A 26,981-nucleotide genomic window follows, 5' to 3' on the forward strand; every position below is an offset into this window, starting at 1 on the left:
TCAAAGAGAGATGTGCGAGAGCTATAGAGTGGTGATACTGGGGGACTTTATAATTACCCAAATATCGATTGGGATAATGTTAGACTGACGGGAAAGGAGGGGAAGGAATTTCTGAAATGTGTCCAGGAGAACTTCCTTGACCAGTATGTTCTCAGCCCAACTAGAAAGGAGGCATTGCTGGATCTGGTGCTGGGGAATGAGGTGGGCCAAGTGTCTGTGGGAGAACACTTGGGTAAGAGTGATCGTCATATAAGGTTTAGATTCGTAATGGAGAAGAGCAAGGAACAATCTAAAGTGGAACTTCTAAATTGGAAGAGGGCTAACTTCAATGGGATGAGAGGGAATCTAGCCAGGGTAAAATGGAACCAAAGATTGATGGGAAAAACTGTAATGGAACAACAGGTGATTTTTAAGGAGGAGATGTTTCAGATACAGACTAGATACATTCCAACAAAAGGGAAAGGTAAGGGAACCAAAGCCAGAGCTCCTTGGATGACAAGGGAGATAGAGAATATGATGACACAAAAAAAGCAGGTATATGATGCATGCCAGGTGAATTCTTCAAGCGAGAACCAGGCCAAATACAATAAATTGAGGGGGGAAATGAAGAGGAAAATAAGACTTGCAAGGAGAGAATATGAGAATAGAATGGCAGTTAACGTAAAAGGGAACCCAAAAATCTTCTGCCGGCATGTAAATAGTAAGCGGGTAGTGAGAGGCGGGGTTGGGCCTATTCGGGACAAAGAAGGTGATATATGCTCAGAGGCGCAGGGCAAGGCTAGAATACTTCATGAGTACTTTGTACCAGTATTTACTAAGGGAGAGCATGTTGACAAAATATCAGTCGAAGCGGAGATGGTTGAGGTAATGGATGGGGTGAAAATTGATAGGCAGGATGTACTGGAAAGGCTGGATATGCTTAAGAGTGGATAAGTTGCCTGGTCTGGATGGCTTGCATCCCAGATTGCTAAGGGAAGTGGAAGTGGAGATAGTGGAAGGACTTGCCATAAATCTTCCCTAAATACGGAGGAGGTGCCAGAAGATTGGAAAGTGGCAAATGTGACACCCTTGTTCAAGAAAGGGTGTAAGGACAATCCTAGTAACTACAGTTTATCAATGGTGGGTAAGGTTTTAGAATCAATAACCAGGGAAAAAATTAGCAGGCACTTGGAGAGGTTTAAGTTAATTAAGGAGAGCCAGAACAGATTTGTAAAAGACAGATAGTGTTTGACTAATCTAACTGAATTTTTTGATGAAGTAACAGAGGGTTGATGAAGGGAATGCAGTGGATGTTGTCTATATGGATTTTAAGAAAGCGTTTGACAAAGTACCACATAAAAGGCTGGTTAACAAAACTGAGGCTCATGGAATAGGAGGGTCAGTGTCATAGCTTTGATAAGAAATTGGCTTAAGGACAGAAAACAACGAGTCATGGTAAATAGTTGTTGTTCAGACTGGAGGATGATAGACAGTGATGTTCCCCAGGGGTCAGTGCTAGGACCACTGCTTTTTTGATACATATAAGTGACTTGGATATTGGAATACAGAATAAAATTTCAAAATGTGCCGACAGTACCAAACTTGGAGTTGTGGCAAACAGTGAGGATGATACCAATCGACTGCAACAGTCGATAGGCTAGCAGAATGGGCAGACAACTAGCAGGTGGAATTTAAGAGAGAGAAGTGTGAGGTGTTGCATTTTGGCAGAAGGGATAGGGAGAAGCAATATAGACTTAATGGCACAATTTTAAAGAATGTGCAGAGACAGAGGGACCTGGGAGTTCATGTGCATAGATCTTTGAAGGATGCAGGACATATTGAGAGAGTAGTTAGCAAAGCATATGGGATCTTGGGCTTCATAAATAGAGGTATTGAGTACAAAAGCAGGGAAGTTATGCTGAACCTTTATAAAGCTCTGGTTAGGCCACAACTAGAATATTGCGTCCAGTACTGGTCACCACTCGTTCATCATCATCATCATCATAGGCAGTTCCTCGGAATCGAGGAAGACTTGCTTCCACTCATGAAGTGAGTTCTTTGGTGGTTGAACAGTCCAATACGAGAGCCACAGTCCCTGTCACAGGTGGGTAAGATAGTCGTTGGGGGAAGGGGTGGGTGGGATTGGGCAGGCCACATAATTCGCATACCAGACATGAGACTCCCAAAGCAAGTGATCTATGCGGAGCTCCTTCACAGCAAACGAGCCAAAGGTGGGCAGCGGAAACGTTACAAGGACACCCTCAAAGTCTCCCTGATAAAGTGCAACATTACCATTGACACCTGGGAGTCCCTGGCCAAAAACTGCCCTAAGTGGAGAAAGTGCATCCGGGAGGGCGTTGAGCACTTCGAGTCTCATCCACTTTAGGAAGGATGTGAAGGCCCTTGACAGTCTGCAGAGGAGATTCACCAGAATGGTTCCAGGGCTGAGGGATTTTAGCTACAAGGTTAGGTTGGAGAAGCTGGGGTTGTTCTCCTTGGAGCAAAGGAGGTTGAGGAAAGATTTGATAGAAGTGTACAAGATTATGACGGGTTTGGGGAAACAATCAATGATTTCAAAAGGAAATTGGATAGGCACTTGAGGGAAATAAACTTGCAGAGCTACAGGAATAGAGCGGGGGAATAGGACTAATTGGATTGCTCTACAGCGGACCGAATGGCCTCCTTCTGTGCCATAATGACTTTATGAGGCAGACACAGCATGATTGGACTCTATGCCCATCTTAGTAACTAGGGCTGACTAAACAAGAGTCTGGACATAGATTCAGGGAATTAAAGTTGATCGGTGGTATTTATAGGTGATCTTTTAAGTGAGCAGTAGCGATAGTCACTCTTTCAATGTGACAGGAATGGCTTTGTCAGTACTAAACCCATGGACAAATTTGAGCCTGGTATGTGTTTGTTTAGATCACTTTGGCAAATAATTGTATTTGAAAAGCAATTACTTAATATATTATTTTGCACATCAAATGCCGCTATCACAAGTCTAATGCTCTTGTACTAATTAGCAAGGCTAAAGATGTGAGATAGCTGGATTGAAAAAAAAACCTTCACAAGGTTAAAATGACCTGCTCGCTGGAGCACATCAACCGGACTTTTACTGATGCAGAATTAGCTTTGTGGTGATGAATGTATTCCCCGTCTTGCTGGTTCTCCATTCAAATGTGCAAAGATACGCCAGCTCCCAAGTTCAGCTTCATGCCAGGTTTGGTGCAGAAACTATTCCTTCACCCAACTAGCCTTTTGTACATCAAAATAAACCAACTGGGAGGGCTACACAGTGTTCAGCACAGCACCGGAAGAATTGGAACTGTCTTTAAATGTTGTAGTCTTTTATACAGAACAAAGGTGTCAGATTTCAGACTGGACACAAGCTGGATTTCTACAAGTGCCTTCAGTATAACTGAGCGAGAGAAAGGGCCAAAATCGGTATGGGTTCCTGGTCTGCCTCATTATTCAGTGTTGGACGTGCATGTGTATTTACACATTGGGAGAATACTGGGGAGAACAGGGGGGAAAGAGAATGAACTAATCGCAGGCATTTAGTACATTCTCTAACTCCCACTGCTTTAATAAGAATCCCACCATTTCCAGCCAGTGAACAGATATTTGCTGATTTGAGCTAAATCAAGTAACTTGCAGAAAAAGCACAACTCACCACAAGCACATCATTAGTGACGATCTCACTGGGAGGATCGTTGCTGCAAAAAAGGAGAAAAAGGAACAAGTTAATATTATAGTCAAGCATGAATGTTGATGGGAGTGTGGGATTTTTAGAACTGCAATATTCACCCAGCACCCCCACGTCAGAGCTCGCTTGTTATAACATTCATGGACAATGTTGAGTGAAGTCAACTCCTTTCAACCCTGGGAAAGAGGTGAAGTTAAACAATAAAAAGACGGGGAAAAAAATCACTGAACTTCCAACACGCTCCTCTCTCAAGTAAGTTTTAGAGACCCTGTAGCAGGGTAATGAGGGGGCTCGACAAGGTGGATGCAGAGAGGATATTTCCACTCATAGGGGAACCTAAAACTAGGGGACATCGTCTCAGAATAAGGGGCCACCCATTTAAAACTGAGATGAGGAGGAATTTCTTCTCTCAGAGGGTTGTAAATCTGTGGAATTCTCTGCCCCAGAGCTGTGAAGGCTGGGTCATTGAATATATTTAAAGTGGAGATGGACAGATTTTTGAGCGATAAGGGAATAAAGGATTATGGGGAGCGGGCAGGGAAGTGGATCTGAGTCCATGATCAGAGCAGCCATGATCTTATTAAATGGTGGAGCAGGCTCGAGGGGCCAAATGGCCTACTCCTGCTCCTATTTCTTATGTTCTTTTGTCATCGACTGCCCGCTTGTCTGAGAGTTGTGCACGGTGTGCGACATAGGAACCTGAGTAGGCCATTTAGTCCCTCGAGCCTGTTCCACCAATCAATGAGATCATGGCTGGTCTGTGACCGCATTTGCCCCATATCCCTTAATACCTTTGGTTAACAAAACTCAATCAATCTCAGATTTAAAATTAACAATTGACCCAGCATCAACTGCCATTTGCAGAAGAGTTCCAAACTTCTACAACCCTTTGTGTGTAGAAGCATTTCCTACCTTCATTCCTGAAAGGCCTGGCTCTAACCTTTAGACTATGCCCCCAGTCCTAGACTCCCCAACCAGCAAAAATAGTTTCTCTCTATCTACCCTAACAGTTCCCCTTAATTGCTTGAAAACTTCGATCAAATCACTCTTTAACCTTCTAAATGTTAGGGAATATAACCCATATTTGTATAATCGCTCCTCATAATTTAACCCTTGGTGTCCAGGCGAGACCAAATTGGGCAAATGCAGGCTCAACACAAGGTGAAGATTACGCTCCTGAGTTGCTTAGAAAATCCTTACTGATTATTTTTTTAAACTCAGCAGCTCTTCTGAAAGCAGTCAATAAAAACTGCAGATATCTCTTAGCGTGCAAAGACCTGTTTGCTTGATTCTAACGAGCGTACCATACCATCATTCTCTCAAAACACAGCCGGGCCACCATTTAGTATCCAATTCTTTGTTCTCAAATAATTCTCACCTAATTTCTCACCACCTCATTTTAAACATTCACTTGCAGAATCAATATCAATTCTAACAATCACAAAAGATTTTAATGGTTGGGATGTGAATGCAACTTCCCACATTCAAGCTGAGCTGGACTGATCTGATCTTAGTCCAGGCAACAGATGAGGCACTGCAATTGGTCTCGGCATCTCTGGGCTAAAGGTGAGAAGATCAGCCGGGATTGCTGTTAACGATGAATATCCAGGACTACTGCTGGAAAATGTACGCATGGGGATATCACTATTCTCAGAGAATAGTGGACCTCTGGAACAGACTGCTGGCTTGTGCGGTGGTCGTTGAATTCCATCAAGCGAGAGCTGAACCTGTTTCTGGCTGGAGCATAGGCCACCTTGGACAAAAGGTACTACAAGCAACTATAAGGGCCAAAGTGATCTCCTGGACTAGTTTGATCGCTGGAAGGCGGGGGGGTCGTACAGCTGTCTTTTCCCAAAATTAGTCTGGGTTATCTGTTTTTTCATCTCACCCTGGAGATTACGTGGTTTTGGATGGGGTGGGGAATGTATATATTATGAAGGGGGTGGATACTGAGTCTAGTGGCAGGGGCACTAATCAAGCACATTGATCTATCATGATGTTGAGCTTCTCAAGTGTTTATGAACCTGCACCCATCCAGGGGAGTGATGAGTATTCCATCATACTCCTGAGTTGAGCCTTATAGATAGTGTAAAGGCTGTGAGGAGCCACTCATCGCACAATACCCAGTCTCCATACTGCTCCTGTCAGCAAGGTATTGATGAGACTAGTTTAGTTAATGGTGACTCCCTAGGATGTTTGTGAAACTCTGCAATGGTAGAGCCACTGAAGGACAGGGAAAGATGGTTGAGCATTATCTTGTTGGAGATTTTTTTTTAAATTCATTCATGAGATGTGGGCATCGCTGGCAAGGCCAGCATTTATTGCCCATCCCTAATTGCTCGTGAGAAGATGATGGTGAACTGCCGAGAGCATGCAGAAATCAAGCGCAGGCAGCGGAAGGCGCGTGCGGCAAACCAGACTCCCACCCACCCCTTCCTTCAACGACTGCCTGTCCCACCTGTGACAGAGACTGTAATTCCCATATTGGACTGTACAGTCATCCGAGAACTCACTTTTAGAGTGGAAGCAAGCCTTCCTCGATTTCGAGGGACTGCCTATGAAGATGATGAATCGCTGCAGTCTATGTGGTGAAGGTACTCTCGCAGTGCTGTTAGGGAGGGAGTTCCAGGATTTTGACGCAGCGACGATGATGCTACGACAATATATTTCCAAGTCAGCATGGTGTGTGACTTGCAGGGGAACATGGTGGTGGCGGTGTTCCAATGTGCCTGCTGCCCTTGTTCTTCCAGGTGGTAGGGGTCACAGGTTTGGGAGGTGCTGCCGAAGCCTTGGCGAGTTGCTCCTGTACATCTTGTAGATGGTACACACTGCAGCCATGGTACATCAGTGATGGAGGGATGGTGTGCCAATCAAGTGGGCTGCTTTGTCCTGGATGGTGTCACAATGGTTATTACCTGGCACTTACGTGGCATGAATGTAACTGCCACGTCAATCTAAGTCTGAAGGTTACCCGGGTTTGGCTGTCGGCTAACATGGGTTGCTTCATTTTCAGAGAAGTTATAAATGAACCTAAACACAGTAGAAACACAGTAAATAGCCCTGCTCCTGAACTTATGATGGTGGGAAAGTCATTTATGAGGCAGATATGGCTCCAATCACTGCAGGGTTTTCTCCCGGCACTGTTTACCCAAGTTTAATGTGAGCTGCCTGGAGCCATACTTGGTCATTTGCTGCCTTGATACTGAGGGCAGCTATTCCCACTCTGTCATTAGCTCTTGCATCCATGTCCGGATCAAGACTATGACGAGGTCAGTAGTCAAGGTGCTTTGGTGGAATCTGGTCTGAGCATCAATTAGCAGGTTACTGATGGGAGGTGTCAACTGATGACATTTTTGAGGAATCCGTCCATCAATTTGCTGCTAATTGGGAGAAGGATGATAAGGCAATAATTGGCCTGGTGTGATTTGTCCTACTTTTTGTGAACAGGTTATACCTGGGCAATACAGGTAGATGCCAGCATCATAGCCGCACTGGAATAGATTGGCTAAGGGGCTGGCTAGTTCTGGTGCACAGTTCTTCAGCCAGTCCATAGACTACACTGTTCAAAGTACTCAGCCACTTCTTAAATGTCATATGGATGGACGTTGGCATCCATGGCAAATGGCTTTGAAAACAAACACAATTTTTAAAATGGCCTATAAAACTGAACGACATTTGTCTGATCCTCAAGCCCCCTAATTTCAACACTTACCATTCTTCCAAATGAAACTCCACTTCCAGCTGCTCATTATCCTGAAAGGAACAGGTTAAATGTAATGAGACTCCCTTGCCCATTTCTTTTATTATTGGCCTTCAATCCTACAATCAGAGCTTAAAAGAAAGTAAATCTCGCTATCAGATTGTGTTTTAGTTTATATTGCTTTAAAAATATCATTGCCTGGAGACGGAATGGTGCCCTTCTATCTCTTGAGACCTGGGTTTAAAATCAGCCCAGACCGATGTGCACTATAATTGGCAGCAGCAATCCTGGGAGAGAAATAAACCAGGATTACCCATTATTGCTCTCAAATGACCGCGGCTCGAAAGTATGCATGTATGGATGTCAGATGAGGGGAGAGTCATCCCTGGTTGTATTACATCACCAGAAGTTAAACAGCCTGCTCACTGTCTCAGCTCACACATGAAGAATGGCTGCTTCTCCAAGATGCTGGAGTGGGAGAAAACAATCAGTGCTCGAGAAACTGTATCCTACCAACAGCTTCAGGAAAAGGCAGACAATTGCCCAAAAATACCTTGGTGGATTCCAGCACAATATGATTATCTAAACAACTCTCACTTGAGAAAGAATGTGCATTTATACAGACCTTGCATGACCTCAGGGCATTTCACAGCCTATTAATTACTCTGGAAGTGTAGGTACTGTTGTTACGTAGGCAAACCTTATATTACATTACACTCTTGTTAACTATTTGGCTGGGTTATTCTTGTATAATAAACACCATCTCCATTGGGATCCTGTTGCGCATCTTCTAACCATCCACGGCACTCGCTACTTTCCTTTATGTATAGAAAAGGAACACCTGTGGTATTATCACAGTAAAGGGTGGTGGGGGTCTGGAACTCACTGCCTGACAGGGTGGTAGAGGCAGGAACCCGCACCACATTTAAAAGATACTTGGATGTTCACTTAATGCAGGGCTACGGACCAAGAGCTGGAAAGTGGGATTAGGCTGGATAGCTCTTGGTCGGTCGGCACGGACCTGATGGGCCGAAATGGCCTCCTTCCGTGCTGTAAACTTCTATGATTGTATGAAATGGAAGCCTCACCTTCAGGTCTATGGTAGTGCTCATATCGTGCCCAAGTTCAATTCTTCCAATATCGAAGGCTACTGTTGACAGATGTTTTGTCCGCTTGACATTATAGAGGGAAAGCTCCAGCACATTCTAAACATAACAAAAAACACCTTACAATGAACGACCGCAAAATACTAGGAGAGCACCTGGCAAATGACAGTTGTCATAGGAACTGGTGGCTGTTTCCACTTGTCTGCCTCCAAATAAATTGTATTGCAAAACGAAGGGTGGTACAGTACGGGACACAGACTCCAACACTATGTGTAAAAGACTAATTGCATACTGTAACAAGTATAGAAGCAGCAAAATCGTATCTATTCAAAAAGTCAAAAGTAAAGAACTATCCTGTTAATACAAGCCTGTCCCTTTTAAGATAGCAGCTCAGGGAGCAGTAGTGTCAGATTTCTATGGCGGCAGTCTGGTGCGATGAGGAAATCTGGGTGCAGTGCTCTTGATATTAATTGCCATGTAATTTCCATTGCTATTTTTTTCCTCGGGTGTAATCGGGTGCAGGCACCAGAAAAGCCGTAGAGGAAGTTTGGATGTAATGCTTTTGGGGAGCAGATTGGGGACAAATGGTCAGTTCCTATTTTTCCTCTGCGCTCATTATGGGGTGCTATTTGGTAGAAGAGCAGAACACAATTGGTATTCTACTCTTTTCTAGAAATCCAGAAACATATCTCCTGTAAAAAAGCCCAAATAATATTGAAATCAAGCTCGCAGGGTTTGCTTTCCCTCAACTAATTGCTGACTGACAACACTAAAACGTGCCTGAATTTTGTTCGGTTCTCAAGTGCATCCATAAGATAATCGGTCTAACTGCAAGAAGAAAAATAGACTTTTTGTCAATCTTATTCCATGAAAGCTCTTGCCTCAAAACATGGAGGTGAAAGACTAAGCAAAGAAACAACTAAAATTCATCTCTCTGCTCCACAATTGACAATTGAATTGTCCTAACCAACGCATCTCAAATTAAGATTAGTGGCTGTCAGTGTTTTCTCAAAGACTATTATATTTATAGATTAAACATCCCCACCAAGAACAATTACACCCATCGATTAAACACCCACTCCAATAACAATTACACCTATAGATTAAACCCCTCCAAATGCATATATGCCTATAGATTAAACACCCTTCCAAAAATAAGTGCCCCTGTAGATTAAACATTCCACCAAAAACAAGTGCACCTATATAGTTTACACCCTCCCAAAACAACTTCCCTCATAGATTGAAAAATTCCACCTAGAATAACAGACCAAAGTTCCCTGGAGATTCTACCAGTCATCAGCATCATTTTGGTGGGAGTCGGATGGAACCCCCCCCAAGGAAAAGCAGAAGACCAGTTACGTCGGATCTCGTCGTTACTGCTAATTTCCACTTTGACTTGCATGGGGTGCAATGGCCTTGTGCCCTTACAAGACGCTATGCAGTAGAGAGATAAAATCAATTGGGTTGATTATAAACGGGGAAAAGACTTAAGTAAAGGTAGCTTAGGTAAAAAAGGTAAAAGGAATAGTGTTAAAAAAATAGCCAAAGGATAACGGTTAAAATTGGATTGTGCAGAGTGTGGGATGAAAACTGGGGGACTGGAAGTAATTATTTTCTGGAAGATTTAGTTTTAATAGCAGAAATCTTGACAGCAATCTGGACAAGAATGGAAAAATAAACATAGAGATATAACGTATTTAGGAGAGATAGAAAAGATAAGAAAGGAGGTGGAGTGACAATATTGGTAAAAGAGGGCATATATGCTGAAGAGAGGGATGATGTAGACAAGGAAGGTCAATATGGATGCCATTCAAAGATTTGTCTAAAGGTTTGTTACATTAATAGGAGTTTATGATAAACCTCTAAATTGTGGGAAAGAAATGGATGAGAAAATCTGAAGTCAGATTAGAGAAATGCATAGGAAGAACAAAATTATTGTTCTGGGGGATTTTAATCATCCACTTGTTGACTGGGACATGGGAATAAATGGAGAAAAGGGAATGGAATTCCAGACGTATACACGACTCTGACTTCAAGCAGTATGTTAAAAAGCCTACAAGAGTGGAGGTGTTGCTAAATCTAGTTATGCCTAATGAAATGAGTATTGGTTGAGGAGGAAACTGTCAACATTCAAGATAAGATTTGGATAGGTTGAAGATAATAAAAGGGTTGGTGGGATAAGGGAAAGGGATGTGCAGGTGTGATTAGAACTATTTACTCACAGGGAGGGTAAACGTCGACATGGACTGATTGGACCAATGGTCTATTTCTGTGTTGTAGCTAAGACATATTTCTATAAATGACTGGCAAGCATGTTGTGAGGACACTAAAAATCTGCAAAGGGATACAGACAGGTTAAGTGAGTGGGCAAAAATTTGGCAGATGGAGTATAATGTGGGAAAATGTGAGGTTATCCACTTCGGCAGGAAAAATAAAAAAGCAAGAGAAACTACAAAATGCTGCAGTACAGAGAGACCTGGGGGACCTAGTGCATGAAACACAGAAAGTTAGTATGCAGATACAGCAAGTAATCAGGAAGGCAAATGGAATGTTGGCCTTTATTGCAAAGGGGGATGGAGTATAAAAGCAGAGAAGTCCTGCTACAGCTGTACAGGGTATTGCGTACAGTTTTAGTCTCCTTATTTAAGGAAGGATGTACTTGCATTGGAGGCTGTTCAGAGAAGGTTCACGAGGTTGATTCCTGAGATGAAGGGGTTGACTTATGAAGAAAGGTTGAGCAGGTTGGGTCTATACTCATTGGAGTTTAGAAGAATGAGAGGTGATCTTATTGAAACATAGTTTAAGAATAAGGGGTTGCCCATTTAGAACTGAGATGAGGAGGGATTTCTTCTCTTCAGAGGGTTGTAAATTTGTGGAATTCTCTACCACAGAGAGCTGTGGAGGCTCGGTCATTGAACATATTTAAGGTGGAGATAGACAGATATTTGAGCGACAAGGGAGTGAAGGGTTATGGGGAGCGGGCAGGGAAGTGGAACTGAGCCCAAGATCAGATCAGCCATGATCTTATTAAATGATGGAGCAGGCTTGAGGGGCCAAATGACCTATTCCTGCTCCAAATTCTTATGTTCTTATGATCTATCACAAACAATTATACCTATAAATTGAACACTCCAAACAAATATACCTATAGATTGAACACCTCAAATAATTATAACTATACATTGAGCACCGCAAACAATTATACTCTAGACTAAACACCCCAAACCATTGTCTATAGATTGAACACCCCGAACAATTATACCTATAGATTGAACAGCACAATTATACCTACAGATTGAACATCCAAAACAATTATACCTACAGATTCGACATCGCAAACCATTATGCCTGTAAATTGACCGCAAACAAATGTACCAATAGAATGAATACCCCAAACAATTATGCCTATTAATTATACACCAATTATACCAATAGATTGAACACCACAATTATACCTAATGGGCTCAATTTTCCCCAGTGATTTGCGCTGTTTTTTTGGAACAGGCTGCTTTTTTTGGCCTAAGTTAAAAATCCACAGTTTCCCCAAGCAATTTGCACCACGTAACTCAGTTAGTTACCATTTTTTCAGCCAAAGGGGCCTAACCAGTCACCTACGCCAATTCTGGCCATTTAGGCAAATTTGGCCAGCTGAGAGTTACTCCAGTTCTGCTTAGACAAGCGTATGTGGCCTCTGCAGAAAAACCTTCCGGAGAGTTAAAGAAATTGGCGCAGGTAAGGAAATCGGCGCAGGTAAGTGCAGCAGATGCCCGGGTAGCAGCAGCAGCAGGAGAGGTAAGAAAGGGGGAGCGAGAGAGAGGTGGGGGGTGGAGGGGTGTGTGGGATTGGAGAGAGGGGGTGAGGTTGGGGGGGGGGGGGGGAGTCTTTCGGGTGTAGTTAGGTGTGGGGACTGGGAGGGAGGAGGCCATTCGGCCTGGGATAGGGGCGGGGAACGGATTGGTAAGCCCTTCGGCCTGGGCAGGGGAGCGGACCGGGAGGGCACTCGAGGCCAGGGTCAGTCAGGGGAGCGGATCGACAAGCCCTTCGGCCTGGGCTGGGGCGGGGGACCGGCAAAGCACTCGGAGCTGGGGGAGGGGAGCTAAAGCTGGAGCGGCACAGGCAAGGGGCTCGGGGCGGGCTAGGGATTCGGAGTTTGGCTACAAAACAAGCCGTGGAGAGTGGGGGGGCCGGAAAAGAGAGGGAAGGAGGGAGAGAAGAATCCGAGTTGTACGGAGCATGCACGTCCATTGGAATGACGTAAAAAACGTAACTTTTTTTTCCTGCGCATGTGCAGAAGGCGCGGTTTCATTTATCGGCACAGACAGCAGGCTCCACAACCCCCAGAGGCGACTGGACACGCTGCGTGGCTCCAAATTCGATTTATAGATCGGGTAAAGTTTGGAAAAATACTTATTGCGCATTTCTGGCCTAAAAACCCGGCGTAACTCTGGCAATATGCCAGAAAATGGGCTTGGGGGGGAAAACTGAGCCCATAGATTGAACACCACAAACAATTATACCTATAGATTGAACACACACACCCTCCCAATGTGACAATATGGGCTCCACATAACTAGAAGTATGGCAGGATGATATTAGTTTCATCCACCATACTCATCCCCATATAGCACCCAAATGTGGCAATACAACTGTATCTTCCTTTCCTAACTGGTAGGACAGCTGTTCAGAATATCCCAGCAGCATTTAGACTATCATTTTTGATATGGGCTCTAACTGTTCCTACCACAGCAGATTATCTTCTTTTCTCAGGCTTACCTTCACCATACTATGGACCTTGTAATTGAAGGTTTCATCCCACTCAGGATTTTCATTATTGGAAATGGTTTTTGTTTTGTAATCGACTGCAGACGCCGTCGGAAGATGTAAAGAAACATAACAGTCTGTTGCCGTTACTGTGAACAGTCACAACAGTGAAACAGTCAAAAGGTGTGTCAATGCCGCACACAGGAATCTTACAGCATTGTACAGCAAGGTCTTGGTCTCGGCTATTCTTGCATGTAAACAGAGGACAATTCAAACGATCAAAAGTACGAAGACACCTTGGTACAAAAATAGGCACAAAAATACCATCACACTCTAATGCTTCAAAACAGATTTTTGTTTGAACCTTGCACTTAAGGAGGCTTTGTTGCCCTGACAACACCATCTGCCTGGTCACTTCCCCAGATACATAAATTCAAGTTCGAATCACACAGTAGGTTGGGCAATGTCACCATTTTATTTTGATTTGTTCTTAGGATGTGGCCAATGCTGGCAAGGCTTCATTTAATGCCCATCCCAAGTTGCCCTCTTCCGTGAACTGCTGCCATCCTTGTGGCGATAGTGCTCCCACAGTGGTGGGCGGCAGAGAATTCCAGGATATTGACCCAGCAAGGATGAAAGAACAACAACTTGCATTTATATAGTGCCTTTAACATTGTAAAACGTCTCAAGGCACTTCACAGGAAAGTTAGCAAACAAAATTTGACATTGAGCCACACAAGGAGCTATTAGGATTGGTGACCAAACATTTGGTCAAAGAGGTTTTGAGGAAAAAAGAGGAGATAGATGGACAGGCAGAGAGGTTTAGAGAGGGAACTCCAGAGCTTAGGGCATAAGCAGCTGAAGGCACAACCGCCAATTGTGGAGCGATAAAAATCAGGGATGTGCAAGAGGCCAGGATTGGAGGAGTGCAGAGATCTCGGAGTTTTGTGGGGCTGGAGGAGGTTACAAAGGGGGAGGCTATAGAGCGTTTTGAAAATAAGGATGAGAATTTTAAAATCAAAGTGTTGCTGGGCCAAAAACCAATCTAGTTCAGTGAGCACGGGGGTGATGGGTGAACTGGACTTGGTGCAAGTTAGGAAACAGGCTGCAGAGCTTTGGATGCGAAGTGTACGGAGGGTGTAAGGTGAGAGGCCAGCCACGGGTGCATTGGTATAGTCGAGTCTAGAGGCAAGAAAGGCATGTACGAGGATTTCAGCTGCAGATGAGCCGAGGCAGGGGCAGAGTCAGCAACGTTATGGAGGTGCAAGTAGGTGGTCCTGGTGATGGAGATGATATTGGGTCGGAAGCCCAGTGTTGATAAATATAGCCACAGTGTCGATATGGCTGGTACAGTTGAGCTTCTGGTCAATGGCAATCCCCAAGATGACGTTGGAGTGGGACAACTATGGTTGAGGTTCAGGGGGAGATGGCTAGGCTTATTCTTGCTGGAAATTATCATTGCCTGGCGTATATGTTACCTCCCAATTGTCAGCCCAAGCCTGGATGTTGTCCAGGCCCTGCTGTAGGCTGGGCTGTTTCATTATCAGAGGAATTTGGCCACAGGAGGACTGGTGTGGAAAATGGAAACATCACACTGATGCATTAAAAAGCACGCTAGTGAGATTGGAACAGAGGTATGCTGTTGGGGCACAGTAGAGGGAGTTTTACTGGTGAGGAGGAAGGGATTGGGGTACTGTGGGAAACTACTAGTTTTCTAACTTCACTAAGATTAATTTCTGCCATTTGATAACTCAGTACTTAAGAGTTTAAATGAAAGGGACGGAGCCCAGCATATTTCTGAACTAGCTGGAACAGAGGTATGTCTGTGCATAGCAGACTCAGGAGACAGGTATCTCAAACTGCTGCTGCATAAAATGAAAATACACACATACCCGACCTGCATATATCCAAACAATACTTGCACTTTCTATTGGAGGATTCACGGTGTGCAAGGATCAGGTATTATTACTGGTTAGTCTACTTTGCTATTTACCATGCCAGTTTTTTTTTTAAGTAATGGAGGTGAGAAAGGAATTCTTTCTACAAAGACCAGTCTATTCCAGTTTACAGTATTTTAATGTGGCCAAGCCTTCCCAGGCTGCCAAGATCTCACCAAGAACAGACCAATATTGTCCGATTCCAGACAAAGAAATGGGTTGAATGCAGAAATTTAGGGTAACACAAACGTTCTCAACGAGAGCATCCTCTTTAACTTTAACGACAATCGGCATGTTAAACATTTAATTTAAAATAAAATAGCTATTCTTGTTCCACATTGCACTGGGAATTTGAAGCAAGGTGAGCAACTAGTCTAAAGTAGATACAGCTCGATTAGTACAAAGCTATCTAGGAGGATGAACACAACAATTAACTAAACAAATGTACATATGTCTATATAGTACCAGTCACTGAGTGAGTGTTGGGGAGCAGTGAGTGAGTCAGTAAGCAGTGATGGAGTCAAGAGTGTTCCTATTATGTAAATAAAATAATTAGATGTTTAAAATATAGCGCAAAATTTCTGAAAGAATCAGCAAGGTCACAAATATTTTCTACAGATAAATAGAAATGTAATTACTTACAGAAATTTCCTCCAACGATATTTTTTGCCCGTAGAATTTTCACAGATAAGTCATAGTAAAGTTGTTGCTCTTTCTGAAAAGGAAAGCTGAGTGTTATTGCCCAAAATCATGGTACTAAAGTTGAATCCAATTAATGGAGCCAGTGGTACAGAAAGTTAGCATATCCACATACTACACCATTAATTCTAACAATATGGAATTCAAGGAATTAAACCAAGGCTGTCCAATAGAAATCGCTGATTAGCCACACAATCAGTTTTAGCTACATGCACTCATCTTAGTAGTAAACACCTTACAGATAATACGGGTAAAGGCACTTCACATGTATATTTACTTAACAAATGACCACCATCCTCTAAGTGCAAAATTTTGCAGTCTTTATCTCTCACCAAAGTTTGGAATTCTGGGATAAATTTATCAGACACGGCACACCTTAGTGCAGCTTCTAGGTTTTTATCCAAGAGTTGTGAGCAGCAATTTGGCTCATCAAACTGATTGTTGACAAAGTTGACTCTTTCAGGATGCGCCGGAACGCCCTGACTCTTCATCCGGAACGCAGTTGGATGCTGCTTGCCCTTTGCCATGACGTGCCCTGTTGGAGGTGCTTTCTTCTGCTGGCCTGGAGCAGTTAGTCCGATTGGTTGAGCTGCCCACAATGACAGCTCCCCTCTCCATACAATGTTGCTGTTGTTTCCATGGTGAAGTCATGTCTTTGGGGTGGTGCCAGAGGACTGGAGGATTAAAAAAGGGGAGCGGGATCAACCTGGCAACTACAGGCCCGTTAACCTAATGTCGGTGGTGGGGAAACATTTACAGACAATAATCCAGTACAAAATTAATTGGCGTTTGGGAAAGGTATGGGCTAATAAAATGAAAGCTAGCACCATTTTGTTAAAGGCAAATCATGTTTGACTAACTTGATCGAGTTCTTTGATGAAGTAACGGAGAGGGTTGAAGAGGGTAGCGAGGTTGATGTTGTGGATATGGACTTTCAAAAAGGCATTTGACAAAGCACCACATAATTGATTTGTTAGCAAAATTAAAGCCCATGGGATTAAAGGGACAGTGGCTGCGTGGATAGGTAATAGGCTAAGGCACAGAAAGCAGAGAGTCGTGGTGAACTATTGTTTTCAGATTAGAAGGAATTATACAGTGGTGTTGCCCAGAGGTCGGTATTCGGACCACTAATCTTTTTGATATATATTGATGACCTGGACTTGGGTATACAGGGCATCATTTCAAAGTTTGCAGATGATCCGAAACTCAGAAATGTAGTAAACAATGAGGGAGCTAGCAACAGACTTTAAGAGGACATAGAAATGGGCAGACACATGGCAGATGACATTTAACACAGAGAAGGACGAAGTGATTCATTTTGGTAGGAAGAATGAGGAGAGGCAATATGAACTAAATGGTAGAATTTTAAAGGAGATGCAGGAACAGAGAGACCTGGGGCTGTACGTACACAAATCTTTGAGCCTGGGGCAGGACAAGCGGAGAAGGTTGTTAAAAAAGCATATGGAATCCTTGGCTTTATTAATAAAGGAAGAGAGTACAAAAGCAAGGACGTTATGCTAAACCTTTGTAAAGGGTTAGGCCCCAGCTGGATATTGTGTTCAATTCTGGGAACCACACTCTGGGAAGAATGTCAAGGCCTTGGAGAGGGTGCAGCAAACTTTTATCATAGAATCATAAAAACGTAGGTACAGAAGGAGCCCATGCGCCCATCATGTCCGTGCCAGCTGAGAAAGAGCTATCCAGCCCAATCTCGGTTTCCAGCATTTGATCTATAGCGTTGTGGGCATTTCCAAGTACTTTTAAATGCGGTGAGGATTTCTGCCTCTACCACTCTTTCAGGTAGTGAGTTCCAAACCCCCACCACCCTCAGGATGAAAAAACTTCTCAACTCACCTCTAATCCTTCAACCAATTACTTTAAATCTATGCTCCCTGGTTGTTGACCTCTCTGCTAAGGGAAATAGCCACTCTACCTTGGTACCTCATAATTTTATATACCTAAATTAAGTCTCCCCCTCAGTCTCCTCTGTTCCAAACAAACAACCCCAGACTATCCAATCTTTCCTCATAGTTAAATTCTCCAGTCCTGGCATCATCCTTATAAATGTACTCGCATGGTACCAGGGATGAGTGACGTGGAGAGACTGGAGAAGCTGGGGTTGTTCTCCTTAGGGCACAGAAGGTTAAGAGGAGATTTGACAAAGGTGTTCAAAATCATGAATGGTTTTTGTTATGTTTGGATTAACTCCACAAGACTGAGTACTATAAGCTTAAACTGATGTGACCTTAGTCTCTTTAATAAAACTCCAGAGTGCCAAAGCAGCATGGCAGGCCTTTTATACTCGCTTGCATGAGGTGTGCAGATGACCCTTGGGTCTCCCACAGGTGTGCCCTCTGGTGGCAAGTCTTACACAGTTATGATGTTTACATACATAACAGTTTTGAGAGAGTAAATAAAGGGAAACCATTTCCAGTGGCAGACGGGTTGGTAACCAGGGGACACAGATTTAGGTGATTGGCAAAAGAACAAGACACGAGGAAACATTTTTTTTTTATACACAGCGAGTTGTTGTGATCTGGAATGTACTTCCTAAAAGGGTGGTGGAAGCAGATTCAATAACAACATTCAAAAGAGATTTGGGTAAATACTTGAAGGGGAAAGATTTACAGGGCTGTGGGGAAAGAGCAGGGGAGTGGGATTAATTGGATAGCTCTACCAAAGAGTCAGCACAGGCACGATAGGTCGAATGGCTCCTTCTGTGTGGTGTCATTCTATGATTCTAAGTCTGGCACTTTCACCTGTGTTTTCCACCATTTTAGCAGATAACCAGTAAGTACTGACCAAGGAAGTAAACCACTCAACGATCAAAGAACACTTGCACTCTCCGCTTTTCATCTTATCATTTTACCAACAAATGCACGGAAGGGTTACAGTTCCAATGCATATGAGAACATAAGAATTAGGAGCAGGAATAGGCCATTCGGCCCCTCGAACCTGCTCCGCCATTCAATGAGATCATGGCTGATCTTCTACCTCAACTCTACTTTCCTGCATATTCCCATATCCCTTAATTCCCTTAATATCCAAAAATCTATCGATCTCTGCCAAAAGGCATTCGATAATGTGCCACACAAAATGTTACTGCAGAAGATAAAGGTACGTGGAGTCAGAGGAAATTTTTTAGCATGGATAGAGAATTGGCTGGCTAACAGAAAGCAGAGAGTCGGGATAAATGGGTCCTTTTCAGGTTGGAAATTGGTGGTTAGTGGTGTGCCACAGGGATTGGTGCTAGGACCACAACTGTTTACAATATACATAGATGACCTAGAAGAGGGAACAGAGTGTAGTGTAACAAAATTTGCAGATGACACAAAGATTAGTGGGAAAGTGGGTTGTGTAGAGGACACAGAGAGGCTGCAGAGATTTAGATAGGTTAAGTGAATGGGCTAAGGTTTGGCAGATGGAATACAATGTCGGTAAATGTGAGGTCATCCACCTTGGAAAAAAACAGTAAAAAGGAATATTATTTGAATGGGGAGAAATTACAACATGCTGCGGTGCAGAGGGACCTGGGGGTCCTTGTGCATGAATCCCAAAAAGTTAGTTTGCAGGTACAGCAGGTTATCAGGAAGGCGAATGGAATGTTGGCCTTCATTGCGAGAGGGATGGAGTACAAAAGCAGGGAGGTCCTGCTGCAACTGTACAGGGTATTGTTAAGGCCGCACCTGGAGTACTGCGTGCAGTTTTGGTCACCTTTCTTAAGGAAGGATATACTAGCTTTGGAGGGGCTACAGGGACGATTCACTAGGCTGATTCCGGAGATGAGGAGGTTACCTTATGATGATAGATTGAGTAGACTGAGTTCAGAAGGATGAGGGGTGATCTTATAGAAACATTTAAAATAATGAAAGGGACAGACAAGATAGAGTCAGAGAGGTTGTTTCCACTAGTCGGGGAGACTAGAACTAGGGGGCACAGCCTCAAAATACGGGGGAGCCAATTTAAAACCGAGTTGAGAAGGAATTTCTTCTCCCAGAGGGTTGTGAATCTGTGGAATTCTCTGCCCAAGGAAGCAGTTGAGGCTAGCTCATTGAATGTATTCAAATCACAGATAGATAGATTTTTAACCAATAAGGGAATTAAGGGTTACGGGGTGCGGGCGGGTAAGTGGAGCTGAGTCCACGGCCAGATCAGCCATGATCTTGTTGAATGGCGGAGCAGGCTCGAGGGGCTAGATAGCCTACTCCTGTTCCTAATTCTTATGTTCTTATGAATATACTCAAAGACTGAGCCTCCACAGCCCTCTGGGGTAGAGAATTCCAAAGATTCACCACCTTCTGAGTGAAGAGGTTTCGCCTCAACTCAGTCCTAAATGGCCGACCACTTATTCTGAGACTGTAACCCCTGGTTCTAGACTCCCCAGCCAGGGGAAACTTCTTGCATCTACCCTGTCAAGCCCTGTAAGGATTTTGTATGTTTCAATGAGATCACCTCACATTCTTTTAAACTCAAGAATATAGGCCCTGTTTACTCAATCTCTCCTCATAGGACAATCCCCCCATCCCAGGAATCAGTGAACCTTCATTGCACTCCCACAATGGCAAGTATATCCTTCCTTAGGTATTGAGACCCAAACTGTACACAATACTCCAGGTGTGGTCTCACCAGGTTCCTATATAATTGCAGTAGGACATCTTTACTCTTATACTTAAATCCTCTTGTATTAAAGGCAAACATACCATTTGCTTTCTTAATTGCTTGCTGTACCTGCATGTTAACTTTCAGTGATAATATGACATGTGAATGTGAGTATTGGGATCATCACAGGCCCAACGATAGTGTATATTACTCATTTTTTAATTTACTAATCAGAAATGCATTTAGCCACATCTGGATTTCTAATAAGCCACATGTGGATAATGGCTGATGCATTGGACAACACTGGGCTCGCTTAAGAGCTAAAGCTCAGAGTGTAGGATGCCAACAAGGGTGAAAAGAACAGGGGTGGAGAGTTAATCAGGAAGCAGGTAAAGCTTACATGCACACACCACGTGATTATAATTATTGAGATCACGGGCCCAACGATGGTGTCTATTACTCATTTTTAATTTAATAATCAGAAATGTAATTAGCCACATCTGGATTCCCACGTGTAGCTAGTGGTTAATGTATTTACAACAGTGAATTATACCATAGCGGAAAACTTTTCTTGGTGTCCTAAATTATTCTTGTCAGCTGAAGTGGTGTTTGTACATTTTGCTGGTGCCAGAAGGACTCTGGTCCTGAAAGTTAGTTGGCTGCCCTGCCCTCTTAGCTCAGGAGTAATGAGTCAGAGGGAGGGCAGAAGGGACCAATGCATTATAGTTGGATTCCCTGTGTGTGCTGAGTTAGCTGATATCAGCCAGGATGATGTTGGGTACACCAAAACTGGCCTGAGTCCCTGAGCTAAGTGAGGAAGGCACATCAGCCCTGGTTCCTCTAGTAACTCCTGCTGGTAGTACATGTATGGACAACAGATGAGGACAGGATCAGGCTTAGCCATACAAAAGCAAAATACTGCAGCAGACGTTGGAATACTCAACAGGTTAGGCAGCATCTGTGAAGAGAGAAACAGAGTTAACGTTTCAAATCAATGACCTTTCATATTAACTTGAAACGTTAACGATGTTTCTCACTCCACAGATACTGCCTGACATAGAAACATAGAAATTTACAGCACAGAAGGAGGCTATTTCGGCTCATCGTGTCCACGCCGGCCGTCAAAGAGCCGCATGGTCCTCGGTCAGCAGCTCTGAAGGTTACATATAAACCTACGAACAATGAACAATGGCGGAAAGGCAAAGAGCACCCAGCCCAACCAGTCCGCCCATACAACTGCGACACCCTTTATACTGAAACCTTCTACACTCCACCCCAACCGGAGCCATATGATCTCCTGGGAGAGGCAAAACCCAGATAAAAACCCAGGCCAATTTAGGGAGAAAAAAATCTGGGAAAATTCCTCTCAAGGCGATCGAAACGAGTCCAGGAAATCACCCTGGTTGTATTTGATTCCCTGCAGTACTTACTATTATATCTGATTAAAAAAACTATTACAGCGGTGAGGAAGGATGCTATGTTAGAGGGGTCATCAAATGAGGCCATATGGATCAAATTGAAACATAAAAAAGATGCGATCACACTGCTGGGTGTGTATTATAGACCCCCAAATAATGGGAGGGAGATAGAGGAGCAAATATGTAGGCAAATTGCTGTGAAGTCCAAAAATCATAGGGTAGTAATAGTAGGGGATTTTAACTATCCAAATATTGATTGGGACAAATTTAGTGTGAAGGGTATAGAGGGTGCGGAATTCTTGAAATGCATGCAAGAGAACTTTTTAGTCAGTATGTAGCAAGCCCAACACGAGAGGGGGCGGTCTTGGATTTAGTTTTGGGGAATGAAGCTGGGTAGGTTGAAGGGATATTAGTGGGAGAACACTTAGGTGCCAGTGACCATAATTCAGTCAGATTCTAGTTGGTTATGGATAAGGACAAGGATAGGTCTGGAATAAAAGTTCCGAATTGGGGAAAAGCTCATTTTGCTAAGTTAAGGAGTAATTTGGCCATAGTGGACTGGAAACAGCTACTTGTGGGTAAATCAGTGTCGGAACAGTGGGAGGCATTCAAGGAGGAGATCCGGAAGGTTCAGGCCAAACATGTGCCCTTAAAGAAAAAGGCTGGGAAAAATAATTCTTGAGTCCCCTGGATGTCTAGGGACTTACAGGGAAGGATTAAGAAAAAAAGGGACGCTTATGTGATGTACCAACAGCTAAATACTTTAGAATCTTCAGAGGAATATAGAAAGTTAAGAGACAAAATTAAAAAGGATATTAGGAATGCTAAGAGAGAGCACAAGAAATTCTTGGCCAGTAAAATTAAGGAAAACCCCAAGATGTTCTATAAATGTATTAAGAGTAAGAGGGTAACTAAAAAAAGGTAGAGCCTATTAGAGACCATGAGGGTAACCTTTGTGAGGAGGCGAAAGATGTTGGTAAGGTTCTTAATGAATATTTTGCATTTGTTTTCACAAAGGAAAGGGTCAATGCAGATTCTGATATCGAGGAGGAGTGTGATATTCTGGATGAAATAAATATAGTGAGAGAAGAAGTATGAAGGGGTTTAGCAGTTTTGAAAGTGGATAAGTCCCTAGGTCCGGATGAAATGCATCCCATGCTGTTGAGCGAAGTAAAAGAGGAAATAACAGAGGCCTTGACCATCATTTGGATCTGGGCATGGTTCCGGAGGATTGGAGGAGCGTTAATGTAAGAAGGGAGAAAGGGATAGGCCGAGTTTATTACACACCTGTCAGCCTAATCTCAGTGGTGGGAAAATTATTGGAAAAAATCCTGAAAGACAGGATAAATCTACATTTGGAAAGGCAAGGATTAATTAGGGACAGTCAGCACGGATTTGTTAAGGGAAGATCGTGTTTAACTAACCTGATTGAATTTTTTTGAAGAGGTAACCAAGAGGGTCAATGAGGGTAGTGCGTACGATGTGGTATATATGCCACTTTGCCCTGGATCCCATGGGCTTTAACCTTCGTGACCAGTCTACCATGTGGGGCCTTATCAAAAGCTTTGCTAAAGTCCATCTCGGGAGCGAAGACATTTGCATGGGCAAGATTGCGGGACTTACCCATATCTTGCCCAGCAAATGTCCTGAAAATTCTTGTACCTGATAAAAGCAGGTGCATAGCCTACTTTTATAGGCGTAAGAGTTTTAAAACACATAAAAACATAAAATAACATTTTTAAAATACATTTTATTGTTAAAAGCCCTCCCCACTACGGTAAGTTTATTTTAAATCACAATTTTAAAAATGTTTTTTTTTTATTAGTGTTTGGGGGGGGTAATTTCTCAATCATAACAATGGGAACTCCAACTTACGGAGCTCCGATTATGATGAATGAGATCATACTTTACCTGGATTGGCTGCCCAGAGCCATGTGACTGCAGCTGCAGCTCTGCGGATGTCCTGACGTGCACGCGTTGCGATGCGCAGTGAGTGGAGGCCTCAGGACCGGGATCGCTCGCGGGCACAGTAGGTTCTGGTAAGTGCACATCTTTTTTCCCTATTTCAGCCGATCGCCCGCTGGAAGCAGCCAACCAGGATTTCTAGGCCATTATTTACATTTGTTGCCAAGATCAAGCCCTTGCCAATTAACAGTGCATGAAATCTGAGTAGAAGTTTAACGTTACAGTACCTTAGTAGCTTCTCTTGGCACATCTTCTGATTTATACAGAATACTGACCACACCTGGGAGGATTCGTGTTGACGCTCTCATGAACATGGTGCAATTCAGACGGATTGCTCTGGCTTGCTCCACTCAACCGGAGTCTTTACCGGCAGTCCAGTTGGTTCTCCTTTCAACAGACTGGACTCAGCATCACCATTCACGCCCACTTTTTATCTGCAAACGGAGGAGCTATATTGCTGAATGAATTTAACACCGATGAAAGTCCCTGAAAAAACTATGCAGTAAGGAAGTTCATCAAAGCAAATTAAATTAGCATCTACTAACTATTCGTTCTGCAACTAAATTAAAACAATCATTTTATGGAATTCCCTGCCGCAGAGAGTTGTTGATGCCAGTTCATTGGATATATTCACGAGGGAGTTATATATGGCCCTTACGGCTAAAGGGATCAAGGGGTATGGAGAGAAAGCAGGAAAAGGGTACTGAGTGAATGATCAGCCATGATCTTATTGAATGGTGGTGCAGGCTCGAAGGGCCGAATGGCCTACTCCTGCACCTATTTTCTATGTTGCTATGTAAAACTTTTGTATTCCCATTATAACACACGACTTGTAGCATAGAGAGCTCCCACTTAATAAGAACATAAGAAATATGAGCAGGAGTAGGCCATACGGCCCCTCGAGCCTGCTCAGCCATTTAATACGATCATGGCTGATCCAATCATGGACTCAGGTTCACTTCCCTGCCTGCTCCCCATCATTTCAGAGACTTACACAGAACTGGAAAAGAATTGCAGGGTGCATGTTTAAAACACACACATGTTCTAATGCAATCTCCAAGAGGTGTTTTTGCTTACTTCCCCACTCAATTTTCTCATCTCATCTCCTGAAGGCACTGCATTTTGTTCGGGTACAGATCCATGTATGCTGACCTGTACCCCACCTGCAGTGAATTTTGGCAGGCTACTCGGCCCTCTCCCGGCATATTAAAGCCAAGCCCGTTCCTGCCTTCACTTGACATCGACCCATGCAGTTTATGCAGTGCTATGGAGACACACACTACATCTTTCCTGACAAAAATCAGGAAACAGAATAGATTTTCAGGAAAAAAAAATTTTGTGAGGACGGTACTGGGCAACAGAAAACATTTTAAACTTTGCGCCAAGCATTCCTATGGCAGGTGGAGCACAGTATGAATTTAGTAAGAAACTCCCAATTCCACCCCAATAATCTGCCCTAACTTCCAGTGTCAGCTGTGGCTCAGTGGGTAGCACTCTCGCCTCTCGAGTCAGAAGGTTGTAGATTCAAGTCCCATTCCAGAGACTTGAGCATAAAAATAATCTAGGCTGACACTCCAGTGCAGTGCTGAGGGAGTGCTGCACAGTCGGAGGTGCCGTCTATCGGATGAGATGTTAAACTGAGGTCCCGTCTGCTCTCTCTACTGGATGTAAAAGATCTCATGGCACTAATTTGAAGAGGAGCAGGGGAGTTATCCCTGTTGTCCTAGCCAATATTTATTCCTCAATCAACATAATTTAAAAAAAATGATTATCCGGTCATATCACATTGTTGTTTGCGGGAGCTTGCTTGTGCACAAATTGGCTGCTACATTTCCTACATTACAACAGTGATTGCACTCCAAAAGTACTTCATTGGCTGTAAAGCACTTTGAGATGTCCAGTGGTCATGAAGGTGCTATATAAATCCAAGTCTTTCTTTCTTTATTGCTATACTGGAGTCACATTCGGATATTCCATATGAACTATCGTCACCAAGTGAGGTTGCCAATTCAGTGCCACTTGGTACTGTGGTCCCACAAGCACTAGAAATTAGCTTCAGACTATCCAAACTGTTTGTGAAACACGTGTTTCATAGCAGTAGATGGGATAACTGTGTCTCCAGAACGTGAGACAACTCGAGAAAGCACTGTTGTAGCACATCTCCTCCACTGGCACGCAAAGTTGCTTGAACAAAATAAATATTAGGAGGTGTAGGCCATATGGCTCCTTGAGCCTGCTCCGCCATTCAATATGATGGCTGATTTGATCTTGGCCTCAATACCACTTCCCTGCCCGCTCCACATAACCCTTGACTCCCGTATCAGTCAGAAATCTGTCTATCTCCACCTTAAATATATTCAATGACCCTACCACAACTCTCCGGGGTAGAGAATTCCAAAGAATCACGACCCTCAGAGAAGAAATTCCTCCTCATTTCCATTTTAAATGGGTGACCCCTCTTAGCAGTAAATGGATCTGAATAATATGAACTGGTTCAATCTGTAAAAGATATACAGCCACAAGGGGAATATTTATTTTAACCACCCCAGCTCTGCCCAAATGTAGTGTTGGTAATCAATTCAAAGTAACTCATCTCTGTTGCAGAAAAATCATGGAAGGGACATTAGCCCAACACGAGGGCTCCTTTGAGCCAACTCGACCCGCACAGAAAGTCTTGCTGGGATTTGATTTAACAACGACCATGAGCAATAAGCTAAAGCAGAGAAAAGGTCATACTGACAGTGGGCAATTATAGGACACTTTGATTTACTCGTAGTTCATGTACAGCACAGCCCTATTACTGAAAATATCAGTCAATTCAGAACCGTGTAGACTCTTTTCAAAATCAAATGGGAAAAAGCTGACCATCGAGTACAACCTCCATTAGTCTCAACCCATCAAATTTGACTGATCACGACAAATGAGAACGGAATCTCCAAAACAGGAGGGACAGCCGATATTTCAGGGGTGTGACTCAATGAGGGTATCTACTGTAGTGAGGTTCTATACCACAAGGACCTTATGTGGCCATTTTAGCAGAAAAACCTCATCTGCAAGTGATTTGGCAAATTCATCTCCTTTTAATAGATCTTGTTTAATCAAATGTGA

The 26,981-nt window shown here is 43.4% G+C and overlaps 1 protein-coding gene across 4 annotated transcripts in view; it reads right to left on the bottom strand.

Annotated features, from left to right (window-relative positions):
* The window catches only part of LOC139263138 (cytosolic phospholipase A2 zeta-like), a 202,217-nt gene that overhangs the window by 154,812 nt on the left and 20,424 nt on the right, over nucleotides 1-26,981 (bottom strand). For 2 of the 4 annotated variants that reach the window (XM_070878746.1, XM_070878745.1), the window contains 6 exons: nucleotides 24,101-24,307; nucleotides 15,835-15,907; nucleotides 13,268-13,404; nucleotides 8,477-8,593; nucleotides 7,401-7,441; nucleotides 3,656-3,698 (listed from right to left, as the gene is read on the bottom strand). In XM_070878746.1, coding sequence (XP_070734847.1) covers nucleotides 3,656-3,698; nucleotides 7,401-7,441; nucleotides 8,477-8,593; nucleotides 13,268-13,404; nucleotides 15,835-15,907; nucleotides 24,101-24,187 — 498 coding nt within the window. In that variant the 5' untranslated portion in view covers nucleotides 24,188-24,307. Of the gene's footprint in view, nucleotides 1-3,655; nucleotides 3,699-7,400; nucleotides 7,442-8,476; nucleotides 8,594-13,267; nucleotides 13,405-15,834; nucleotides 15,908-16,223; nucleotides 16,566-23,819; nucleotides 23,898-24,100; nucleotides 24,308-26,981 lie in introns of those variants that run through there. The other 2 variants (XM_070878743.1, XM_070878744.1) reach the window with 2 other exon arrangements.

Source organism: Pristiophorus japonicus, chromosome 4, assembly GCF_044704955.1.
Source record: "Pristiophorus japonicus isolate sPriJap1 chromosome 4, sPriJap1.hap1, whole genome shotgun sequence".
NCBI classification, from domain to species: domain Eukaryota; kingdom Metazoa; phylum Chordata; class Chondrichthyes; family Pristiophoridae; genus Pristiophorus; species Pristiophorus japonicus.